This window comes from Trichechus manatus, unplaced genomic scaffold (genome assembly GCF_000243295.1).
Source record: "Trichechus manatus latirostris isolate Lorelei unplaced genomic scaffold, TriManLat1.0 scaffold00226, whole genome shotgun sequence".
In the NCBI taxonomy this organism is placed as follows: domain Eukaryota; kingdom Metazoa; phylum Chordata; class Mammalia; order Sirenia; family Trichechidae; genus Trichechus; species Trichechus manatus.
In genome coordinates this window covers 2,243,751-2,267,539 of record NW_004444162.1, presented here as the reverse complement: position 1 = coordinate 2,267,539, position 23,789 = coordinate 2,243,751, and the positions used below count along the sequence as shown (strand labels likewise).

Sequence of the window (23,789 nt, the reverse complement as noted above, 5' to 3'; positions counted from 1 at the left end):
AAAGTGGCAAGAAGAGGTTTGATTCTTGATAACATTTTGAAGGCAGACCTCAGGTTTTTGGCTTGAACAATTGGAAGGATGGAGACACCACAGGAAGATTACAGGTTTTGGGGGAAAGATGAGGAATTCAGTTTTGGATATGTTAACTTTGAGAGTCCATCTGACATCCAAGTGAAGGTGTTAAATAGGCAGGTGAATGTAAGAGTCTGGTGCTCAGCTTGGGGCACTGTATGATAGGAGGTAAGGAAGACGAGAAGCTACCAGAGACTGAGAAGGAGCATACACTGAGGTAGGAGGAAAAGCAAGGGAGTCCAGGTCCCAGAACCCGTTAAGAAGGAAGGTGTGATGAACTGTGTTAAATGCTGATGAAAGGTTAACTCAATGAAGACTTAGGATTGACCATTAGATTAGGAACATGAAGGTCACTGATGACTTTGATGGAGTGCAAAAGACTAATTAGAATCAGTTTAAGAGAGAATGAGAAGAGAGAAATTAGAGACAATGAGACAATGCTAGTTGATGGGTTCCAACTAGCATTTTGTTTTAAAAGAAATAAAACTGAAAAGAAAATAATCACAATTAAAAAGGCTGAAAACTACCACACTAGATTACTTTTCCGAGAAGGGAAAAAACATACTTAAGATGGGTCACATCAATACCTCAAAAGAGCTATTTATCTTTAATCAATCTGATTTATAAGTAATTATATCACTAGCAGGTAAATGGTTCAAAAAAGGTCTGTGATACTTACTGTGTTAAAAGCTTTAGACTGTCATTTTAAAAATATTTCCTTAACTAAGACAAAAAGAGAATTATTTAGCAATCATTAAAAGCAATCATCCTCCAGGGCAATGAAGTGTTCTGCTTCATCATGCAGAAAGCCAACAATTTCTGGTTAAGTACTGATTATATAAACTTCTGATTATGAGAACAAGCTATAAAGAGAAACTGTTCAATCCATCCCTAATGCAAAGATGTTCTGACTAATGACTTTTCAAGTTCTAAACAGACATTACTGTTACAAAGCAGGTTTAAAAAATAATCAAATCCCAAACCTGCAAATGTATTATATCAATAAAAGCTAGAAGAAACAACAACAAAAAAATGCCTATAACCACAACCTACTCAGAGGTCATCTTCTTCAAATGTAACAATGCAATCATATGTGATTTCAACAAGTGAAACAGAAGCCAAAAATACATTAAAATAATGTATTTCCTTTTCTAGCTGAATACCTGTAATTCAAATGGCTCAAATTATTTGCAAATTTTGAGGAAAATTTTGGTAACAGTTAAAGAATCAGAAAGAATTGCTTTCCCTTTGTTGTTGGGAATAAAAGTGATAAGCCTTTTTTCTATTAAGGGTTGATAGCTAGAAGGAAAAAATTTTAACAATTATATTAGCAAAAGTACATTTAACTGGGGGTACTTTCACTTTTTATATTCCATAACACTAAATTTTTTTTTACAGAGAACATATATTTTAATTAAAAAAAGCTAGATACCTTTTATTAAAACATTTTTATTCATCAAAAATAATATTAAGAACCTATTCTATTTCATGCTATCTTAGATGGTAAGTTATATTGATTTTCTAAAATATATATAAGCATAAATAAGGAAAGTTACCTCTTTATACCGCCAAGCATGTCAGAGAGTCTCTACTTCTTATTTTGACACACGACTATAGACCTAATCAGACTTAAGTAAGATCAGCAAGAATTTTTAGGCAATGATAGGCACAAGTCATATATGACTCAAGAGCCACAATTCATCCTCTCTGTTGTAGTGTTAAGACCCATGTTTAAATCATTTCTCTAATTTCCTGGGGTCTGTGGGAACTCTCAAAGAAAAACACAAGTACATTTTCTTTTAGTTTGCACTCCATTTTAAGCAACAAAGGAGGAAAAAATAAAAACCTGTATGATTTGGGGATTTCGGAGGTGATCAGTACTCCTCCACCTCATCTAACTTCTCCCATATTTAACCTCCTGCACACCATGCTGCTGCCTACCCACCCCTACCCACTCCTCCTGATAAGCCTTTGATATTTCATATTAGATGCCACTCTTGAGAAGCTGCTCCAACCTCACAAATGGAGGTTAACTGGGTTAACTGTCCAGTGTATTAGTTCCTTAGCACCCTGGACCTCACTCTGCACAGCACTTATTACTCTGTACTGTACTTGCCAGTCTACCTGTACACCTGAATGTCCTACTTGACTGAAATTCTGTATGGGTAAGGACTAGGGTCATCTTTTTCACCAGATCCGTGCTCCACAAATCGGGCATTAAATTAATATTTTCTGGAAATGGATGAAGAACAAGGCAATGAATGACAAGAATGATAAAGAATTTCATCACTGAAGGCCTTAGTGAAGAGCAGTTTCTCTAAGGTGAATGGTTCTCAAACTGGTTCATGTGGGAGAACACCTGGAAGTCAGGGTGCCCTTTGTGGAACATCATCCTCTTTTGAGGAACGTTTTATGTCTAAAGAACACTGTATGTCAAAAGGAATAAATTATATGGTTAGAAACAATTTTAGTAGGATAAAATATACACATTTTATTTATGCACTACAAAAATACAGCCCCAAGTTAACAAAGAAGAAAAACAAAGCTGTCAAACTAAATTTTATGAGGTATTTCTGAGACTGAAAAACTAGTATTTCCTTAAATACCTATTCATTTTACTAGCAGAAAAGTGGTAGCAGGCACTAAACGTTTAATAAAGAGAAAGAAAAACAAAATTAAAGTACAAATTCAGATCTTTTTTCATTTATTGGGACAAAAACCCATTGATCACTATTACTGAAATACCTTAGTCCAGTTTTGGAACTAATTTGAGACCAACTGCCTAAAGCCATCCAGTTTCTCCATGGATATTTTTCTTCTCCTTTGACGGCTTCATTTTTTCCTAAAATTTTTTTTACCCCTTTCTCATTCTCCTTTATTTTCTAGAATAATGTTTCTCAAGGTGTGGTTAACACTCCAGGATGTGTTAGAATGCTTGTTAAATGCAGATTCATGCTGACCAACCCAGCCGGGTCTCAAACTGACTGATTCAGAATCTTTGGGGGAGGAGGACAGAAATCCACATGTTTAACAAAACTCAGCTAATTCTTATGCAATTCATGATTCGTTCTGCAGTCAGCCCCCTGGCCTTGTTCTGATTGATGATACTGAGCTACTCCAGTCTCCTCCCACAGATGTAGTTGATTTGATTCCTGTGTTTTCCATCTGGTGAGATCCATGTTTACAGTGGCCATTTGTGTTGTTGAAAAAAAGGTATCTGCAATGAATAAGTCATTGGTCCTGCAAAATTCTATCATGCAATCTCCAATATCATTTCTATCAAAAAGACTGTATCTTCCAATTACAGACCCTTCTTGCTTCCAACTTTTGCATTCCAATCACCAGTAATTATCAATGCATCTTGATTGCATGTTTAATCAATTTCAGACTGAAGAGATTGGTAAAAGTCTTCAATTTCCTCTTCTTTGACATTAGTGGTTGGTGTGTAAAATTGAATAACAGTCCTATTAACTGGTTTTCCTTGCAGGCATATGGATATTATCCTATGACTGATAGTGTTGTACTTCAGACTAGATCTGGAAATATTCTTCTTGATGATAAATGTGAAACAATTTCTCATTCCAGGTATACTAGACCATATGATTTCTAATTCAAAATGGCAAATACCAGTCCATTTTAGCTCACTAACGCCTACAATATTGATCTTTATGCATTCCATTTCAGAACAAGGCCAAGGGCCAACTACAGAACAGACCATCAATTGCTCATAGGCAAGTTCAAGCTGAAGCTGAAGAAAATTAAGAAAAGTCCACGAGAGTGAAAGTATGACCTTGAGTATATCCCGTGTAAATTTAGAGACCATCTCAAGAATAGACTTGATGCACTGAACACTACTGACTGAACACCAGACGAGTTGTGGGATGACATCAAGGACAACAAACATGAAGAAAGCAAAAGGTCATTAAAAAGATGGGAAAGAAAGAAAAGACCAAAACGGTTGTCAGAGGAGACTCTGTAACTTGCTCTTGAAAGCACAGCACCTAAAGTGAATGGAAGAAATGATGAAGTAACAAGAGCTGAAAGAAGATTTCAAAGGGCAGCTCCAACAGACAAAGTAGAGTATTACAATGACATGTGCAAAGGACTGGAGTTAGAAAACCAAAAGGAAAGAATACGTTTGGCATTTCTCAAGCTAAGAGAACTGAAGAAAAAATTCACACCTCAAGCTTCAATTCTGAAAGATTCTATGGGCAAAATATGGAACGATGCAGGAAGCAAAAAAAGAAGATGGAAGGAATACACCTAGACACTGTACCAAAATGAACTGCTCGACATTCAACCATTTCAGGAGGTAGCATACGATCACGAATTGACGGTACTGAAGGAAGAAACCCAAGCTGCACTCAAGGCACTGGCAAAAAACAAGGCCCCAGGAATTAACGGAATACCGAACTGAACTGTTTCAACAAAGAGATGCAGCGCTGGAGGTGCTCACTAGTCCAAGCCAAGAAATTTGGAAGACAGTTACCTGGCCAATCAACTGGAGAGATCCATATTTGTGCCCATTCCAAACAAAGGTGATCCAACAGAATGCAGAAATTGTCAAACAATATCATTAATATCACATGCAAGTAAATTATAGCTGAAGACAATTCAATAACGGGTGCAGCAGTACACCGACAGGGAACTGCCAAAAATTCCAGCCAAACTGAGAAGAGGACGTGCAACCAGGGATATCACTGCTGATGTCAGATGGATCTTGGCTGAAAGGAGAGAATACCAGAAAGATGTTTAACTGTGTTTTACTGACTGTTGAAAGGCATTCGACTGTGTGGATCATAACAAATTATGGATAACATTGCGAAGAATGGGAATTCCAGAACATTTAAGTGTGCTCATCTGAAATCTATACATAAACCAAGAGGCAGTCATTTGAATACAACAAAGGAATACTCCGTGGTTTAAAACCAGGAAAGGTGTGTGTCAGGGTTGTATCCTTTCATCATACTTATGCAATCTGTTTGCCGAGCTAAAATAATCTGAGAAGCTGGACTACATGAAGAAGAACGAGGCATCAGATTTGGAGGAAGACTCATTAACAACCTGTAATATGCAGATGACACAACCTTGTTTGCTGAAAGTGAAGAGGACTTGAAGCACTTACTGATGAAGATCAAGGACTATAGCCTTCAGCATGGATTCCACCTCAACATAAAGAAAACAAAAATCCTCACAACTGTACCAATAAGCAACATTATGATAAATGAGAAAAGCCTGAAGTTACCAAGGATTTCATTTTACTTGGATTCACTATCAATGCCCACGGAAGCTGCATTCAAGAAATCAAACGACATATTGCATCGGGTAAAGCTGCTGAAAAATACCTCTTTAAAGTATTGAAAAGCAAATAAGTTACTTCAAGGACTAAAGTGCATCTGACCCGCAATCCATGATAGTTACATGCGTGTGAAAGGTGGACAATGAATAAGGGAGACCGAAGAAGAATTGATCCCTTTGAATTAGACGGTGTTGGCGAAGAATACTGAATATACTATGGACTGCCAGAAGAACAAACAAGTCTGTCTTGGAAGAAGTACAGCCAGAGGGCGCTTTGCTTTTTTTTTTTTAATTTTTTATTTTTATTGTATTGTATTGTTGTACTTTAAGTGAAAGTTTACAATTCAAGTTAGTCTCTCATACAAAAACTTACACATATATTGTTATGTGACCCTAACTGCTCTCCCTATAATGTGACAGTATCTTCCTCCTTTCCACCCGATTTCCCATGTTCATTCAACCAGCTCCTGACCCTCTCTGCCTTCTCCTCTCACCTCTGGACAGGAGCTGTCCATTTAGTCTCATGTATCTACTTGAGCTAAGAATAAGAAGCACAATCTTCACTAGTATCATTTTATGTCCCATAGTCCAGTCTAATGTTTGTATGAAGAGTTGGCCTTGGGAAGGGTTTTAGTTCTGGGTTGACAGAGAGTCTGGGGGCCATGCTTTCTGGGGTTCCTCCAGTCTCAGTGAGACCATTAAGTCTGGTCTTTTTACTAGAATTTAAATTCTGTACTCCAGTCTTCTGCTCCATCGGGGACTCTCTGTTGTGTTCCCTGTCAGGGCGGTCATTGGTGGTAGCCGAGCACCATCTAGTTCTTTAGGTCTCAGGCTGATGCAGTCTCCGGTTTACGTGGCCCTTTATTCCTCTTGGGCTAATACTTTCCTTGTGATTTTGGTGTTCTTCATTCTCCTTTACTCCAGGTGGGTTGGGACCAGTTGATGTATCTTAGATGGCCACTCGTTAGCTTTTAAGACGCCACTCATGAAAGTAGGATGCAGAACATTTTCTTAATAAACTTTGTTATGCCAACTGACCTAGATGTCCCCTGAAACCATGGTCCTCTGGTCCCTGCCCCGCTACTCTGTCCCTCGAGGTGTTTGGCTGTATTCAGGAAACTTCCTAGCTCTGGTTTAGTCCAGATGTGCTGACTTTCCCTGTAGTGTGTGCTGTCCTTCCCTTCATCTAAGATAATTCTTGTCTACTATCTAGTTAGTGAATAACCCTCTTCCTCATTCCCCACCCTTGTAACCATCAAAGAATGTTTTCTACTTCATTTAAACCTTTTCTTCAGTTCTTATAATAGTGGTCTTACACAGTATTTGTCCTTTTGTGACTGACTAAATTCACTCAGCATAATGCCTTCCAGATTTATCCATGTTATGCTTCACAGCTTCATCATTGCTCTTTATCATTGTGTAGTATTCCATTGTGTGGATATATCATAATTTGTTTATCTGTTTGTTGATGGGCACCTAGGTTGTTTCCATCTTTTTGCTATTGTGAACAGTGCTGCAATAAACATGGGTGTGCATACATCTATTCGGGTGACGGCTCTTATTTCTCTAGGATATATTCCAAGGATCACATTTGCTGGATAGTATGGTACTTCTATTTCTAGCTTTTTAAGGAAGCGCCAAATCGATTTCCAAAGTGGTTGTACCATTTCACATTCCCACCAACAGTGTATAAGTGTTCCAGTCTCTCCACAACCTCTCCAACATTTATTATTTTGTGTTTTTTGGATCAGTGCTAGCCTTGTTGGGGTGAGGTGGTATCTCACTGTAGTTTTGATTTGCATTTCTCTAATGGCTAATGATCGTGAGCATTTCCTCAGGTGTCTGTTAGCCACCTAAATGTCTTCCTTGGAGAAGTGCCTGTTCATATCCTTTGTCCATTTTTTAACTGGGTTGTCTTTTTGTTGTTGAGATTTTGCAGTATCTTATAGATTTTAGATATTGGACCCTGATCAGATGTGTCGTAGCCAAGCATTTTTTCCCAGTCTATAGGTTGTCTTTTGACTCCTTTGGTGAAGTCTTTTGATGAGCATAAGTGTTTGATTTTTAGGAGTTCCCGTTTATCTAAGTCTCTCTTCTGGTGCTTGTGCGTTGTTACTTATGGTTTGTATTGTGTTTATGCCATGTATTAGGGCTCCTAGCATTGTCCCTATTTTTTCTTCCATGATCTTTACCGTTTTCGATTTTATATTTAAGTCTTTGATCCATTTTGAGTTAGTTTTTGTGCGTGGTGTGAGGTATGGGTCTTGTTTCAGTTTTTTGCAGATGGATATCCAGTTATACCAGCACCATTTGTTAAAGAGACTGTCTTTTCCAATTAACAGACTTGGGGCCTTTGTCAAATATCACCTGCTCACAGGTGGATGAATTTATGTCTGGATTCTCAATTCTGCTCCATTGGTTTATGTATCTGTTGTTGTACCAGTACCGGGCTGTTCTGACTACCATGGCGGTATAATAGGTTCCAAAATCATGTAGTGTGAGGCCTCCCACTTTCTTCTTCTTCTTCAGCTTTACTTATATGGGTCATCTTCCCTTTCCATATGAAGTTTGTGATTTGTTTCTCCATCTCATTAAAAAATGCCGTTGGAATCTGGATTGGGATTGCATTGTATTTGTAGGTTGCTTTGGGTAGAAGTGACATTTTCACAATGTTGAGTACTTCATATCCATGAGCAAGGCATGTTTTTACACTTAACGCAGGTCTCTTTTGGTTTCTTGCAGTGGTGGCTTGTACTTTTCATCGTACAGGTCTTTATGTCTCTCGTTAGATTTATTCTTAAGTATTTTATCTTCTTGAGGGCTATTGTAAATGGTATTGATTTGGTGATTTCCTCTTCGAGGTTCTCTTTGTTGATGTAAAGGAATCCAACTGATTTTTGTATGTTTATCTTCTATCCTGATACTTTGCTGAAATCTTCTATTAGTTCCAGTAGTTTTCTTATTGATTCTCTGGGGTTTTCTGTGTGTAAGATCATATCATCTGCAAGGAGAGATACTTTTACTTCTTCCTTACCAATCTGGATGCCTTTTATTTCTTTTTCTAGCCTAACTAGGACCTCTAGCACAATGTTGAATAAGAGTGGTGATAAAAAGCATCCTTGTCTGGTTCCCATTCTCAAGGGGAATGCTTTCAAAGTCTCTCCATTTAGGATGATGTTGGCTGTTGGCTTTGTATAAATGTCCTTAATTATACTGAGGAATTTCCCTTCTATTCCTATTTTGTTGAGTGTTTTTCTCATGAATGGATGTTGGACTTTGTCAAATGCCTTTTCTGCATCGATTAATAAGATCATGTGGTTCTTGTCCTTTGTTTTATTAATGTGATGGATTACATTGTTTTTATCATCTTGAACCATCCCTGCATGTTGAACCATCCCTGCATACCTGGTATAAATCCCACTTAATCAGGGTGAATTACTTTTTGATATGTTGCTGAATTCTGTTGAGGATTTTTGCATTAATGTTCATGAGGGATATTGGTCTGTAATTATCTTTTTTTGTGGTGTCTTTACCTGGTTTTGGTATCAGAGTTATGCTGGCTTCATAGAATGAGTTTGGGAGTATTCCATCCTTTTCTATGATCTGAAATATCTTTAGTAGTAATGGTGTTAACTCTTCTCTGAAAGTTTGGTAGAATTCTCCATGCCAGGGCTTTTTTTTGTTCGGAGTTTGTTAATTACCTTTCTCATCTCTTTTTTTGTTATAGGTTTATTTAGTTGTTCTACCTCTGTTTGTGTTAGTTTAGGTAGGTAGTTTCTAGAAATTTGTCCATTTCCTCTAGGTTTTCAAATTTGTTAGAGCTCAGTGTTTCACAGTATTCTGTAATGATTCTTTTTAATTTCAGTTGGGTCTGTTGTGATATCACCCATCTCATTTCTTATACGGGTTATTTGCTTCCTCCCCTGTTTTTCTTTTGTGAGTTTGGCCAATAGTTTATTGATGTTGTTGATCTTTTCAAAGAAGCAGCTTTTGGTCTTGTTAACTCTTTTAATTGTTTTTCTATTCTCTATTGCATTTAATTCTGCACTAATTCTTACTATTTGCTTTCTTCTAGCGCCTGCTTCTTTTGCTGCTCTCTTTCTACTTGTTCCAGTTGTAGGGTTAATGTTTTGATTTTGACCCTTTCTTCTTTTTGGATGTGTGCATTTATTGCTATAAACTGACCTTGAGCACTGTGCTGTTTGCTGTGTCCCAATTGTTCTGGTAGGATGTGTTTTCATTCTTATTTGATTCTACGAATTTCTTTATTCTATCCTTAATTTCTTCTATAACCCAGTAGTTTTTGAGCAAGGTGTTATTCAGTTTCCATGTGTTTGATTTTTTTTCCTTGCGTCTTCTGCTATTGATTTTGATAACTAGATCTTTAAATATGATCTAAAGTTTATCTGCAAAATCAGGAAACAATGCATTATTTAGTTTCTAAATCTCTAGTCTCTTTGAACTAAGCAGAAGTGATCAAATGGTGATATTATTACTTGGGTCATGTTTTCTTTTTTCTGAACTCAGTGATAACTGAGCTAACCTGCTAATACGTTACTATTTAAGTCAAAAGCCCTACTCAGAAATCAGAATAATTTCCTTCAGCCTCGATTAAATTCCTTCAAGTACCAATCAACTTCAATTTATAAGTCTGCTTCTGTAGCAAGCTCATAAGGTTACACTTGGATAAGCAGGCTAGATACTGGTGCCTTTCACTTATATGCACCCTATGCCAAGATGACTAGTCTGGATGGGGGGTTGATTCCATAGAAGCCGACTCTGCTGGCTCATTTTAAAATTTTGGATATTTAAAACATGGGCTAATGGCCACAAACCCAAACAGTTTTTTTAAATTACCATCCCTCAAATAATTAGAGTATGAATGAAAAAAGAACTGGAATGTGAAGATACCATTTTAAATTCCAGCTCTTCTAACTGCAGAAAAGTCAACTCAGTGTTCTGGCCTTGGTTTCCTTATTTGGAAGAAAATGGGATAACTCTAGATAAGTAATTCTGATATGATGTGGGTAGAGGGTGAATAAATTTCCCTGAGAAGGGGGGCCCACTTTTCATTATCCCCAATACAAAGAATCATTGCCATAGTGACCTACTGCTACCAAGAATGAGAATGAAATATTCTTCAGGTCCAAATGATCCATAGTATTCCTATACGCTGAAGACTTACGACTTCTATCAACCCTTAAAATGTTGTTGTTCAAACACTAACCAGTTGCCATGGAGCAACCCCATGTGTATCAGAGTAGAACTGTGCTCCCTAGGATTTTTAGTGGCTTATTTTTTAGATGTAGATGGCCAGGCTTTTTTTCCAAAGCACCTCGAGGTGGACTTGAACCTCTAACCTTTCAGTTAGCAGCGGAGCGCATTAACCCTTTGCACTACCCTACTCCTAAATTATTACTGACAGTTCCCCTATTCTAATATTAGAGATTGTTAATCTAGTTACCAAATTCAAATTGCAAATATGTCCTTTGTAGACTGGAATTCTGGGGAGTGAATGGCAGGTATGAGACATTTTGAATACTTTTAGTTATTTCCAACATGCAACCCGCTGCTGTGGAGCCGATTTTTACTTATAGCCACTCCATGTGTTATCAGAGTAGAACTGTACTTCATAGCGATGTTCAAGCAAGGGTCTATAAATTTCAAAAGCTTGATAAATTCTTGGTCTAGTTTTTTATTTCTCTCCAATAGAAAGGTAAAATTTTTCCTCTTATGTTCTTTCATAGCTGACCAGGAAAAGCAGATGTACTCACCTAGCTCACTGCTGGGTTAGTATTATTTACCACTTCCTCTTCCTAAATAATTTTTTCACTTAGCTATATCTTTATAGGGAGGCTTGGTGGTGCAGTGGTTAAAGCACTTGGCTGCTAACTGAAAGGTCAGTGATTTGAAACCACCAGCAGCTCCGTGGGAGAAAGATGTGCCAGTTTGCTTATGTAAAGATTTACAGCCTTGGAAACACTATGAGGCAGTTCTACTCTGTCCCATAGAGTTGTCATGAGTCGGAATCGACCCAACCATAACAGGCTACAGTTACAGGTTATTGTCCCATTACTATTACTGCTCACATTTTATTAACCCAGTTTGGAATTAGCTTTCTTGATTCCTGACTGTATCCCAATATTACTAGTGCCAGGGAGGCTCAGAAAGAAAAAAGCAAGTCCCTTCCTTACAAAGTTATCTATGAATTTGGGAATACCCAGCTAGAGAAGGAAAAAAACACTAATCATGAAGGTTAAAAGAGAAAACCCAACAAGAATCCATTGGTTATCTGCAATAGGTATGCTCACTTGAATAGAAAACAAAAGGAAGTCTCAAAAATATTCTAGTTGAGGTTAGTATAGAAATACATAAAACCAAAACCAGAGTCAACCCCAAATCATGGCAACTCTATGTATCAGCTCCACAGGGTTTTTTTTTTTTTTTTTTTTTAATAGTTTATTTTTTTTTGTTGAGAATGTACACAGCAGAAGGTAACACCAATTCAACAGTTTCTACAATTCAGTGACATTGATTACATTTTTCAAGTTGTGCAACCATCCTCACCCCCCTTTTCTGAGTTGTGACAATGTCACTGCCTGCTAGGTTTCCTACCTAATCTTTTGAGCTGCTATTGTCAATTTGATCCCATACAGATAGATCTTAAAAGAGCAAAATGCTCAAGGCAGACATTTTTACTAGTTAAGCTAAACTATTTTTTGGTTTTAAGAAGACTTCAGGGGATACTTTTGGTTTAAGGTTTAAGGATAAAGATTATCTCAGGACACCCCAAGGTACCGAATTACTGGACTGAGGGCTGGGGACCGTGGTCTTGGGGGACATCTAGCTCAACTGCCATAACACAGTTTATAAAGAAAATATTCTACATTCTACTTTGGTTACTAGCATCGGTAGTCTTAAAAGCATGTGAGCGGTCATCTAAGATACTCCACTGGTTCCACCCCGTCTGGAGCAAGGGAAAATGAAGGAAACCAAAGACACAAGGGAAAGATTAGCTCAAAGGACTAATGCACCACAACTACCACAGCCTCCACCAGACCGAGTCCAGCATAACTAGGTGGTGCCCAGCTACCACCACCAACTGCTGCTCTCACAGAGATCACAACAGACAGTCCCAGACAGAGCTGGAGAAAAATGTAAAACAAAATTCTAACACACACACACACACAAAAAAAAAAAAAAGACTAGACTTACTGGTCTGACAGAAACTGGAGAAACCCCAGGTATGGCCCCTGGACACCCTTTTAACTCAGTACTGAAGTCATCCTGAGGTTCACCCTTCAGCCAAAGATTAGACAGGCCCATAAAACAAAAGGAGACTAAATGGGCACACCAGCCCAGGGGCAAGGACGAGAAGGCAGGAGTGAACAGGAAAGCTGGTAATGGGGAACCCAAGGTCGAGAAGGGGAGAGCGTGGATATGTCAGAGGGTTGGCAACAAATGTCACAAAACAATTACTTATATTACTTGTTTAATAAGAAAGTAATTTGCTCTGTAAACCTGCATTTAAAGTACAAGTTTTTTTTTGAAAAAAGGTATCTCAGGATAAGTTTCAGAGGTCCATGGCTCCAGAAGGTCTAGAGTCCATGAGAACTTGAAATTCTGTTCTACGTTTTCCCCCTTCTGATCAGGATTTCTCATACAATCTTTGATTCAGTTTTGTAGCCAGACTCATAGCGACCCTATAGGACAGAGCAGAACTGCCCCATAGGGTTTCCTAGGCTGTAATATTTACAGAAGTAGAGTCACTATGAGTTGGAATTGACTTGACAACACTCAACAACAATGGCAGCCGGGTACCATTCACTGCGGGTCTCATGGGCAGAGCAGGCAGTTGTTCATGGAGACAATTAGCCACACATTCTATCTCCTCCTTCTATTCCTTATATTCCAGGTGAACAGAGACCAATTGTTGTGCCTTAAACAGCTGCTTGCAAGCTTTTAAGACCCTAGACACTATGCAGCGAACTTGGAGGTAGAACAGAAGCCCTAAACATGACTCTCGGGGTTTCTCCAGTCTCTGTCAGACCAGTAAGTCTAGTCTGTTTTTGTGAGTTAGAATTTTGTTCTACATTTTTCTTCAGCTCTGTCCAGAACCCTCTATTGTGATCCCTGTCAGAGCAGTTGGTGGTGGTAGCTGGGCAGCATCTAGCTGTGCGGGACTCAGTCTGGTGGAGGCTGTAGTAGTTGTGGTCCATTTGGGCCATTTAACTGGGATGTCCCATGAAACCATGACCTAAACTGCCAAACCAAGGAATGAAATCCCATGAGGGGTTCAACTGTACATAAGCAGCCTCAGCAGCTACTCTTTTTTTTCCTATTGTTGTAAATGTATCATACAACTTTTGCCAATTCAACTTTTTATAGCAATTACATTAATCAGCTGTGCAACACTACCCTTAATGTGATTTTTCAAATACTGTAAACTGAAACATAATGCTCCATAAGCAATAACCCCTCCTTTCTCCTTCCTTCCCGCCCCCGGTAACCACTAATAAACTTTAGTCTTCATATATTTGCCTTTTCTTGTCTTTTTATGTAAGTGAGGTCATACAATATTTGTCCTTTTGTGGTTGAGTCATTTCACTCACCATAATATTTTGAAGCTCTATCCATACTGTAGCGTGAATCAAGACCTCATTTCTCTTATTGGCTTAGTATTCCATTGCATGTATTTACCACATTTTGTTATTCACTTATCAGCTGACGGACGTTTAGGTGTTTCCACCTTTTGGCTACTGTGACTAGCGCTGCAATGAACACTGGTGTACAAGGATCTGTTTGAGTCTCCACTTTCAAGTCTTTTGGGTATATACCTAGGAATGGCATTGCTAGGTCATATGCTAGTTCTATTTTTAGTTTTCTGAGAAACTGCCACACTGTTTTCCACAGTGGCTGTACCATTTTGCATTTCCAGCAGCAATGGATAAGGGTTCCAATTTCTCCACATCCTTGCTGACATCTATTATTTTCTTTTTTTCTTATCTTAGCCATCCTACCAGGAGTGAAATGGTATCTCGTTGTTTTGATGTGCATCTCTGATGGCTAATGATGTTGAGTATCTTTTCATGTGTATGGTGGCCATCTGAATGTCCTGTTTGGTGAAATGTCTATTTACGTCCTTTTGCCATGTTATGACTGGGTTATTTGTCTTTTTGTTAAGTTGTCAAAGTTGCATATATATTTTGGTTATTAGATTCTTCTCACACGTATCGTTTCTGAAGATATTCTCCCAGCCAGTAGCTTGCCTTTTCACTTTTTAGGTAAAGTCTTCTGATGAACAAAAGTTAATTTTTATGATGTCCCCTTTATTTATTTTGTCTTTTGCCATTTGTACTTCTGTTATATTAGATAACCCATTGTAAAAAGCTAGGCCAACAGCCTTGCCCCTGCATTTTCTTCTACAAATTTTATCGTTTTTGTTTTCACATTCCACAGGGTTTTCAATGGCTGACTTTTCATTAGATCATAGGTCCTTCTTTTAAGGTGCCTCTAGGTGGACTCGAACCTCCAACACTTCCATTAGCAGCCAAGCATGCTAACCATTTGCACCACAAAAATCTCTTATTGGGATTTTAAAAGATGATATAAAACATAACTTTTCAGTGAATCTAGTTTCCACAGGGAGTTATTTTTCCAGATAGCATGAAATTACTTTCCTATCTTAAGCTGCACCTGCTAGATCACTAACATTATTAAGTATCTGGACTTAAAGTGCCTTCTGTGTGAATTTTTTCCTACTGTGTCCATCTGTTCTTTTCTTGTAGGCCCTGAAGAAACCAATACTTAGTAAACATTCAGTTCTCAGACTGTTTTATGGTTGTTTCATATAAGCATACACTGGGGAAAATTATATAACTGTGTTCAGAAACAGCTCACACTTGATTTCTCTTTTACACTACCCAAGTAATTACTATTTTTATGGAAGACTAAAAATTCACCAAACATACAAGAAATAAACCCAAGGAATACAAATAATTATAACTTTGAAAAGCATATGTGTCAGGGATGCTAAGTGATCTTTGATACCTGATAATTAAATAATAGCAGGTAAATAACTTAAAGGAGCCCTGGTGGCACAGTGGTTAAGCACTCAGCTGCTAACAGACAGATTGGCAGTTAAAACCCACCAGCTGCTCCATGGGAGAAAGATGTGGCAGCCTGCTTCCATAAAGATTACAGCCTTGAAATCCCTGTGGGGCAGTTCTACTCTGTCCTATTGGGTTGCTATGAGTTGGAATCGACTCACTGGCAGTGGGTTTGGTTTTGGTTTTCAAGTAATTAAAAAAAATTTTTTTTTTATTGTGCTTTAGGTGAAGTTTACAGAGTAAATTAGTTTTCCATTCAATAGTTTGTACATAAAATATTCCATGACATTGGTTGCATTTCTCGCAATGTGTCAGCACTCTCCATTTCTGCTCTGGGTTCCTCATTTCCTTTCATCCAGATTCTCTACCCTTCCCTGTGTTCTCATCTTTGCTTCTGGGCAAATACCGTCCTTTTGATTTCGTATAATCCATTGTTTTAAGGAACACATTCCTCTCAGGTGCTGTTTATTTTATGGGCCTGTCTATTGTTTGGCTGAAAGGTGGTCTCCAAGAATGGCTTCAGTTCCAGGTCAGAAGGGTGTCTTGGAAGAATTACAGCCAGAATGCTCCTTAGAATCAAGGATGGTAAGACTACATCTCACGTAGTTTGGACATGATGTCAGGAGGCATCGGTCCCTGGAGAAGGACACCATGTTGGTAAAGTAGAGGGTCAGTGAAAAAGAGGAAGACCCTCAAGGAGATGGACTGACACAGTGGCTGCAATAACAGGCTCAAGCATAACAACAATTGTGAGGATGGTGCAGGACTGGGCAGTGTTTTGTTCTGTTGTACGTAGGGCCACTATGCGTTGGAACTGACTCAACGGTACCTAACAACAATAATGCCTAATGATCGTGAGCATCTTTTTTTTTTTTTTTAATTTTATTGCATGTTAGGTGGAAGTTTACAGCGCAGATTAGATTCTCATTCAAAAATTTATACACAAATTGTTTTGTGATATTGGCTGTAATCCCCACAATATGTCAGCACTCTGCCCCTTTTCCTTTCCACCCTGAGTTCTTTGTGTCCATTCGTCCAGTTTTATGGTCCCTTCCTGCCTTCTCATCTTTGCTTTTGGGCAGGTGTTGCCCATTTGGTCTTGTATACTTGATTGAACTATGAAGCACATTCCTCACGTGTTATTGTTTGTTTTACAGGCCTGTCTATTCTTTGGCTGAAAGGCAGACTTTGGGAGTGGCTTCAGTTCTGAGTTAGCAGGGTGATCAGGGGCCATAGTCTCAGGGATTCCTCCAGTCTGTGCCAGACCAGTAAGTCTAGTCTATTTTTGTGAATTTGAACTCTGTACTACACTTATCTCCTGCTTTGTCCAGGACCCTCTATTATGATCCCCATCAGAGCAGCCGGTGGTGATAGCTGGGCACTATCTAGTTCTTCTGAGCTCAGGCTAGTGGAGGCTGTGGTTCATGTGCTCCATTACTCCTCTGGACTAATATTTTCCTTGTGTCTTTGGTCTTCTTCATTCTCCTTTGCTCCAAACATGATGGAACCAATTGATGTATCTTAGATGGCTGCTCACAAGCTTTTAAGATCTCAGATGCTACTCACCAAAGTAGTATACAGAACATTTTCTTTATAAACCATGTCATGCCAATTGACCAAATGTCCCCTGAGACCATGTTCCCCAGCCCGTAGCCCTAGTAACTTGGTCCCTCCCTCAAGGTGTTTTGATGTGTCTACGAAGCTCCTATGACTTTGCCTTGATCAAGTTGTGCAGACTTCCCTATATTGTGTCTTGTCTTTCCCTTCACCAAAGTTAACCCATGTCCACTATCTATTGTGATTTTCCCTTCCCACTCCCCACCTCATATCCATCAAAAATTATTTTTTTCTGTGTGTAAACCTTTTCTTGGGTTTTGTAATAGTGGTCTCATACAATATTTGTCCCTTTGTGATTGACACGAGCATTTCTTCATGTGTTTCTTAGCTGCCTGAATGTCTTCTTTGGCGAATGGTCTGTTCATATCCTTTGCCCACTTTTAAACTGGATTGTTTTTCTTTTTGTTATTGAAGTGTTGAAGTTCTCTATGAATTTTAGAGAATAGACTCTTGTTGGATATGTTGTAGCCAAAAATTGTTCCCAGTCTATAGGTTCTCTATTTACTCTTTTGGAGAAATCTATTGAAGAGCATAAGTGGTTAATTTTTAGGAAGTCCCGTTTATCTAGTTCATCTTTTGCTGTGTCTTAGTTACTCAGTGCTGCTATAACAGAAATACCACAAGTGGAGGGCTTTAACAAAGAGAAGTTTATTCTCTCACGGTTTAGGAGGCTAGAAGTCCAAATTCAGGGTGCAAGCTCCAGGGGAAGGCTTTCTCTCTCTACTGGCTCTGTGAGAAGGTGCTTGTTATCAATCTTTCCCTGGTCTAGGAGCTTCTACTCAGGTCCAACAGATGCGCTCCGCTCTCGACTCTTCCTTCTTGGTGGTATGAGGTCCCTCTCCTCTCTGCTCAGTTCTCTCTTTTATATTTCAAAAGGGACTCAACATACAACCTAGTCCTGTAGATTGAGTCCTGCCTCATTAATATAACTGCCTCTAATCCTGCCTTATTAACATTATAGACGTTAGGATTTACAACACATAGGATAATCACATCAGATCACAAAACGGTGGATAACCACATAATACTGGGAATCATGGCCTAGTCAAGTTGACATACATTTTGGGGGGACACAATTCCATCCATAACATTCTGTGCATTTTCTAGTTATGTCTGGTATTCTATTTATGCCATATATTAGGGCCCCTAACTTTTTCCCTATTAAGTAAATAATTTATGAATGAGTCAGTGTGAATGTGTTATGTCAACCTGAGTGGGGGAAGGCATGAAGATCACCAGGCAGTTGCTCCTTGTTGCTCCTAATCAAGGTCAGCAGTGACTTCCTTCACAGGGTGCATTTCACCAAATGAGCTGCTCCTCCATCCAGCCACATCAGGGCCACAGTGAACTTGTTTCCCATGACTACTTTCCTGCCATGACATCAATGTTGCTGGTTTCTAATGATCCATAAACTAAGTTCTCCTCATGTAGTGTTGATAAATGACCGAACAATAACTAGCTTTACTTTAAAAACCATAACTTAAAAGAAAAAATTAAAACAAGCAATGTAATGGGATGGCTGCTACATTAAAAACACCAGAAACTACCAACAAATATTCTAGATATATACAAATATTTTTAGACACAACATGGCTACTTATGAAACTTCTTGGCAGGTGGAGTTCTGGAGGAAGGTGATACTTACTGGCAAGCTTAGAACACACAAAAAAGAAAAAACTACCTCAGCAGCTGCAAGGCTGATGCATACTCCTCTGAATCCCATATGTTCTTTTCTAAACATGTACAGTACAGCTCTCTGATCTGTAAATGAATAGCACATTTGTGAAGAACCAAAAGTAATGCAGTAAGATTACACATTACTGGCTTGGCAAACCATGTATAATCAAGAAAAAAAATATTGTTATTAAAAACAATCATTTTCTTTAGACTTGGCATTATCACATGGATTAGGCTTTATATTCTTATTTACATAATGCTGTAAATAATGGCTGATATCACTGGCCACTTTGTAGTAAGAAAATGATTAATTAGAAGTGATAATATAATAAAAAGGAAGATTCAATGGCAGAAATCATCTCAAAAACAAAGTCACTGTTATATATTTATATTTGTTCTCTAAAACTTTGATTAAGGATGCAAAGGTTTAGGAACACAAAATTCTTCCATTAACATCTGCCACTGTAGATGGTTCATAAGGTTTATGTTATGATACAAAGGCCAGCTGAGCATAATTTTGCAAGAAGCAGAAGTACTGCTTCTCTTTAAGTTCTTGGTATAATACAAAGCTAACCATTAAACATTCTCCCACAGTTTTGCTTTTTCCAGTACACTAAGGGTGGAAGACCAGCTCTCAGTATAGGTGACAAAGAAGTGTTAAAGAAGAAAAGTTAAATGCCTTCCACAAATACACTGGAGGGGAAGCAAAACCACTGGGATTTATGTGGCTGTTTCTAAATGTGGCAGTCAGAACAAAAAACACTGTTTCAATTACCAGTAATGTGTACAGCTGGAAAGGATTTAGACCATGCTCTCATTGCAAGATTTGGATTCATTTCAAATTCTGATGCCTGCAATGCTACAGAAAGCAAAGCAAGAAACTACTAATATTCCTATTCATAAATTCCAAATGAGGGAGCTTTTGTTACCTGTCGACCCAAGGGGTACTTGGGAAGAGAAGAGGTGAACTTATGAAGACATCTCAGAACCAGGAAGTAATTTGTATGGTAAACATGCAGGTTTTCTAATAGTGATTGTGTTTCTTCCTAAAATTCACAGAATGTGTTATTAATATATGTCAGTAATTAAAAGACTATAATAAAAGCTAATTCATGGTTATATACAGTTTCTGGAAAACTGACAAGATCAGAATTACAAATTAGTCTGCTTAACTCATAAGACTTTATAATACACATAAAATTCTGGATAAAGCCTGGGTATTGTTTATTTAGTATTAAGTCTGGTGATATTATACACACATCAGAATTAATACTGCAATTCAGTCTCCGCACATCTTCAGTATCGCTACAAAACCTTGGCCCAAAATAATACAGAAGTGCAAAAAAACATTTACTGAATGCCTGTCCTATGCTAATCACCTGGTGTGTGCCACAATCAGGGAAGGTCCATTATCCTCTAACGCACTGTCATCAGAAGGATGCAGAGGTCACCAGGAAGCCCAGTACAATGTAATCAACAGTTGCTGAAGTTCTGCTGCTGATGTATCCTTTTCCTAAAGTACTGCTAGAGTTGTGGTTGGAGGAGAAGAATGCAGGACTGTGGAAGAACCACCACAGGTGATTCTGGAAAAATATCTGCTTCTTGTTGGGAATCCCCTTTACTGGTTGTATTCACTTTAACAATTAAGGGGCAAAAAAAATGAAAAAGAAATATGAAGCCAGAAAGATTTTTAATTTAGAATCAAGCAAGTATGATTATGGAGGACAGTATCTTAAGAAACCTATAGGATGACTAGAAAGTTTTTCAAAATCTTTCTAGAGCTTTCTCAAATAGTGTTAGACCCTATCAGCATTTTCAGGCTTCAATTCCTTTTATAACTGCTTATTCTGTAACAGTTTAAGAGGATTATGACTTGATGCATTGTCCTCAATTTCTTTTTTTTCTTTCTAAGAAGTCAAATAAAGGACTTTACTGGGCTATGTCTTATTATTATTTATTCTTTCAGTAATATCTTGCAGATACCTATTGTTTTTATAGCTTAACCATGCAGAAAATAATGCCTCAGATATCAATAAATCCAAACAAATCTAACCTACATAAAGCAAAAAATTTGATATATTTTCCTAAACTTTAACTCACTTAGGAATCAATGCCTTGGTCAGCAATCTATGGGTCATTAGCGCAAAGCGTACAGCAAATGAAAGCTTTTAGTACCAAAATGCTTTTTCCTCCCATTATTTCAAGTCTCCTATCGTAACAAAGGTAGCCATAATCAAAGAGTACTTTAGCCACCATTGGGAGAGTATACTTTTATTCTGTTTTTACTGTAAGTTATAACATAGAGATTGCATAAAAGCCATTAATTGATATTTTGTTTTACTGTGTGCTTAATCAGTTTTTAAACGGGAATATTCTGGAGAAAAAGGAATTCATTACTGAATAGTAATTATATTTCATGCTACTTCATGTTACGTGCACTGCCTATTTACTTTTGCTCTGTGGAGTAACTGTATGTACAAGTGGGTGATGCAGCAGAACTGAGTGACATGTTTATTGAATTTACTTGGATAAGGAGAGAAAAGAAACACTTCATATAATATGGGAAATACTGCACACTGTACCACTCAATTAGCTATGCCCTGAAGCAAGTGTGAGATGAGGTACATGAACATGTTCTCCTCCCAAGTAGCCTTAGTCCTTCATATTTCTCACTGTGTAATTAGTATGTTCCCACGCTGAATAGGGTTCTAGTGTTTAAAAACTTTCTTTTTTCTTCCATATAACATGCAGTCTATTTTATCTGATGCTCAACTGAGGAAATGGAGGTCTAGTTCCAACACTAGGAGAAAAAGCTGGCTATGCTGGACTTAATAAAAGAAGGTTTGTTGTATTATACCTTTCTAAGGTATTTTCAAGATTAATTCTGACTATCCCAGATCTTTGCCTTATGTGCTGACTTTAGAACCTAATCTCCACATGAGAAAGATTTCGCTGCTATTTGTATCTGTGTTCTTATCAGTTGCAACAGAAAACATCACAAATGTTTAACATGTCACCTGTCCTCTAAATTCACCGTCTTACTGAGACATACATCTACCTTTACCTATCCAGGATGACAATTCCTGATGTACTTTATAGACACTATTTTATGATAAAACTCAAACTTGTAAAAGGTTTTGAAGTATGAAAAATTTTCCCACTTAAAAGTTAAAAAAGCATCATTTACACTATGCACATGCAAACACAAAGCCTGTTGATACAGTACTCCTTTTTTCCCCTTCATTGATTTTCTCCTCAGGCATCTTTTCTATGTATCAGTCATAGTTCTCATCATGTTTTACTCCATAATTGTGTTTAGGATGATTCTTTTCAACAGAGATATATTTTGCCTAGGAATATTCATTATTTCCCAAAGAGATATGCTTTCTTCTGTTCTTCTTGAAACATGAAGACTTTTACTCTTTTATTGATTTTTGATAAAAATATGGAAACAGAAATATTTCTCTGTTGTATGAAAAACAGAGCAAATACACAGCAACCTCCTTGTTCCTCCTCAGACATGCTCCAACCTCAGATTCTTTCCACTTGTCCCTCTGCTCTTCCTTCAGATTCTTGCATGGCAAGCTCCGTAACTGCCTTTAGATCTTTAATCAAAATCCACCTCCTCAGTGGGGCCCTTATCTACAATTTCAGCACCACCCCCTATGCACACCAAACTTCATAACCCCCTTTTCTGCCTCCTTCTTTTCTTAGCACTTATAACTACCACAGTAAACACTTCACTTATTTATCTTGTTTTACTGTCTGTCTCTCCAATAGAATGTAAGCTCCACAAGCTTTTTGCCTTTGTAGACTCCTGTTTTCTCAGGGCCTAGACCAATACATGGCACAGAACAGACTAAAAAAATATTTGTTGAATGAAAACGTGCATTAATAAATAGAGGCTGACATTCAGGGTCTCTCTTTTAAACAAAAGGGCAACTACTAGCTGTCTTGCTGGATAGGGGACAGATACCCTACTTTTTCAAAAGAAGCCAAAGGTCTGAATTAGTAATGTAAAGCTTCTTAATTTGTAAATACTGGCTCAGATTTTTAAAAAACAGTATGAACATGAAAAACACATTGTTGCCTGTCAATGTGTAATAGTTGTTGTTGGGTGCCATCGAGTCAGTTCCGACTCATAGCGACCCTATGTACAACAGAACGAAACACTGCCCGGTCCTGCACCATCCTCACAATCATTGCTATGTTTGAGCTCATTGTTGCAGCCACTGTGTCAATGCATCTCACTGAGAGTCTTCCTCTTTTTTCCTGAACCGCTACTTTACCAAGCATGAGATCCTTCTCCAAGGACAAGTCCCTTCTGATAACAGGTCCAAACTATGTGAGATGAAGTCTTGCCATCCTCAATTCTAAGGAGCATTTTGGCCGTACTTCTTTTTTGTTTGTTCTTCTGGCAGTCCGTGATATATGCAATATTCTTTGGCAACACCATAATTCAAAGGCATTAATTCTTCTTCAGTCTTCCTTATTCATTTTCCAGCTTTGACATGCATATGAGGCAACTGAAAAATACCATGGCTTGGTTCAGGTGCACCTTAGTCCTTAAAGTAACATCTTTGCTTTTTAACAATTAAAAGAGGTATTTTGCAGCAAATCTGACCAATGCAAATATGTCATGTGATTTCTTCACTGCTGCTTCAATGGGTGTCGATTGTGCATCCAAGTAAAACCAAATCCCTGACAACTTCCATCTTTTCTCTGTTTATCATGATGTTGCTTACTGGTACAGTTGTGAGGATTTTTGTTTTGTGTTGAGGTTTAATCCATACAGAAGGCTGTAGTCTTTGATCTTCATCAGTAAGTCCTTCAAGTCCTCTTCACTTTCACAGTTACGCCATCTGCATATTGCAGGTTGTTAATAAGAGTTCCTCCAATCCTGATGCCCCATTCTTCATATAGTCCAGCTTCTTGGATTATCTGCTCAGCATACAGAATGAATAAGTATGGTGCAAGGATACAAATCTGACACACACCTTTCCTCATTTTAAACCA

The 23,789-nt window shown here is 38.1% G+C and overlaps 1 protein-coding gene across 5 annotated transcripts in view; it reads right to left on the bottom strand.

Moving 5' to 3' along the window:
• Positions 1-23,789, bottom strand: part of ORC3 (origin recognition complex subunit 3) — a 90,747-nt gene that overhangs the window by 26,169 nt on the left and 40,789 nt on the right. For all 5 annotated transcript variants that reach the window (XM_004388985.2, XM_023742957.1, XM_023742959.1 and 2 more), the window contains 2 exons: positions 19,703-19,819; positions 18,778-18,857 (listed from right to left, as the gene is read on the bottom strand). In XM_004388985.2, the coding sequence (XP_004389042.1) occupies positions 18,778-18,857; positions 19,703-19,819 (197 nt within the window). The remainder of the gene's footprint in view (positions 1-18,777; positions 18,858-19,702; positions 19,820-23,789) is intronic.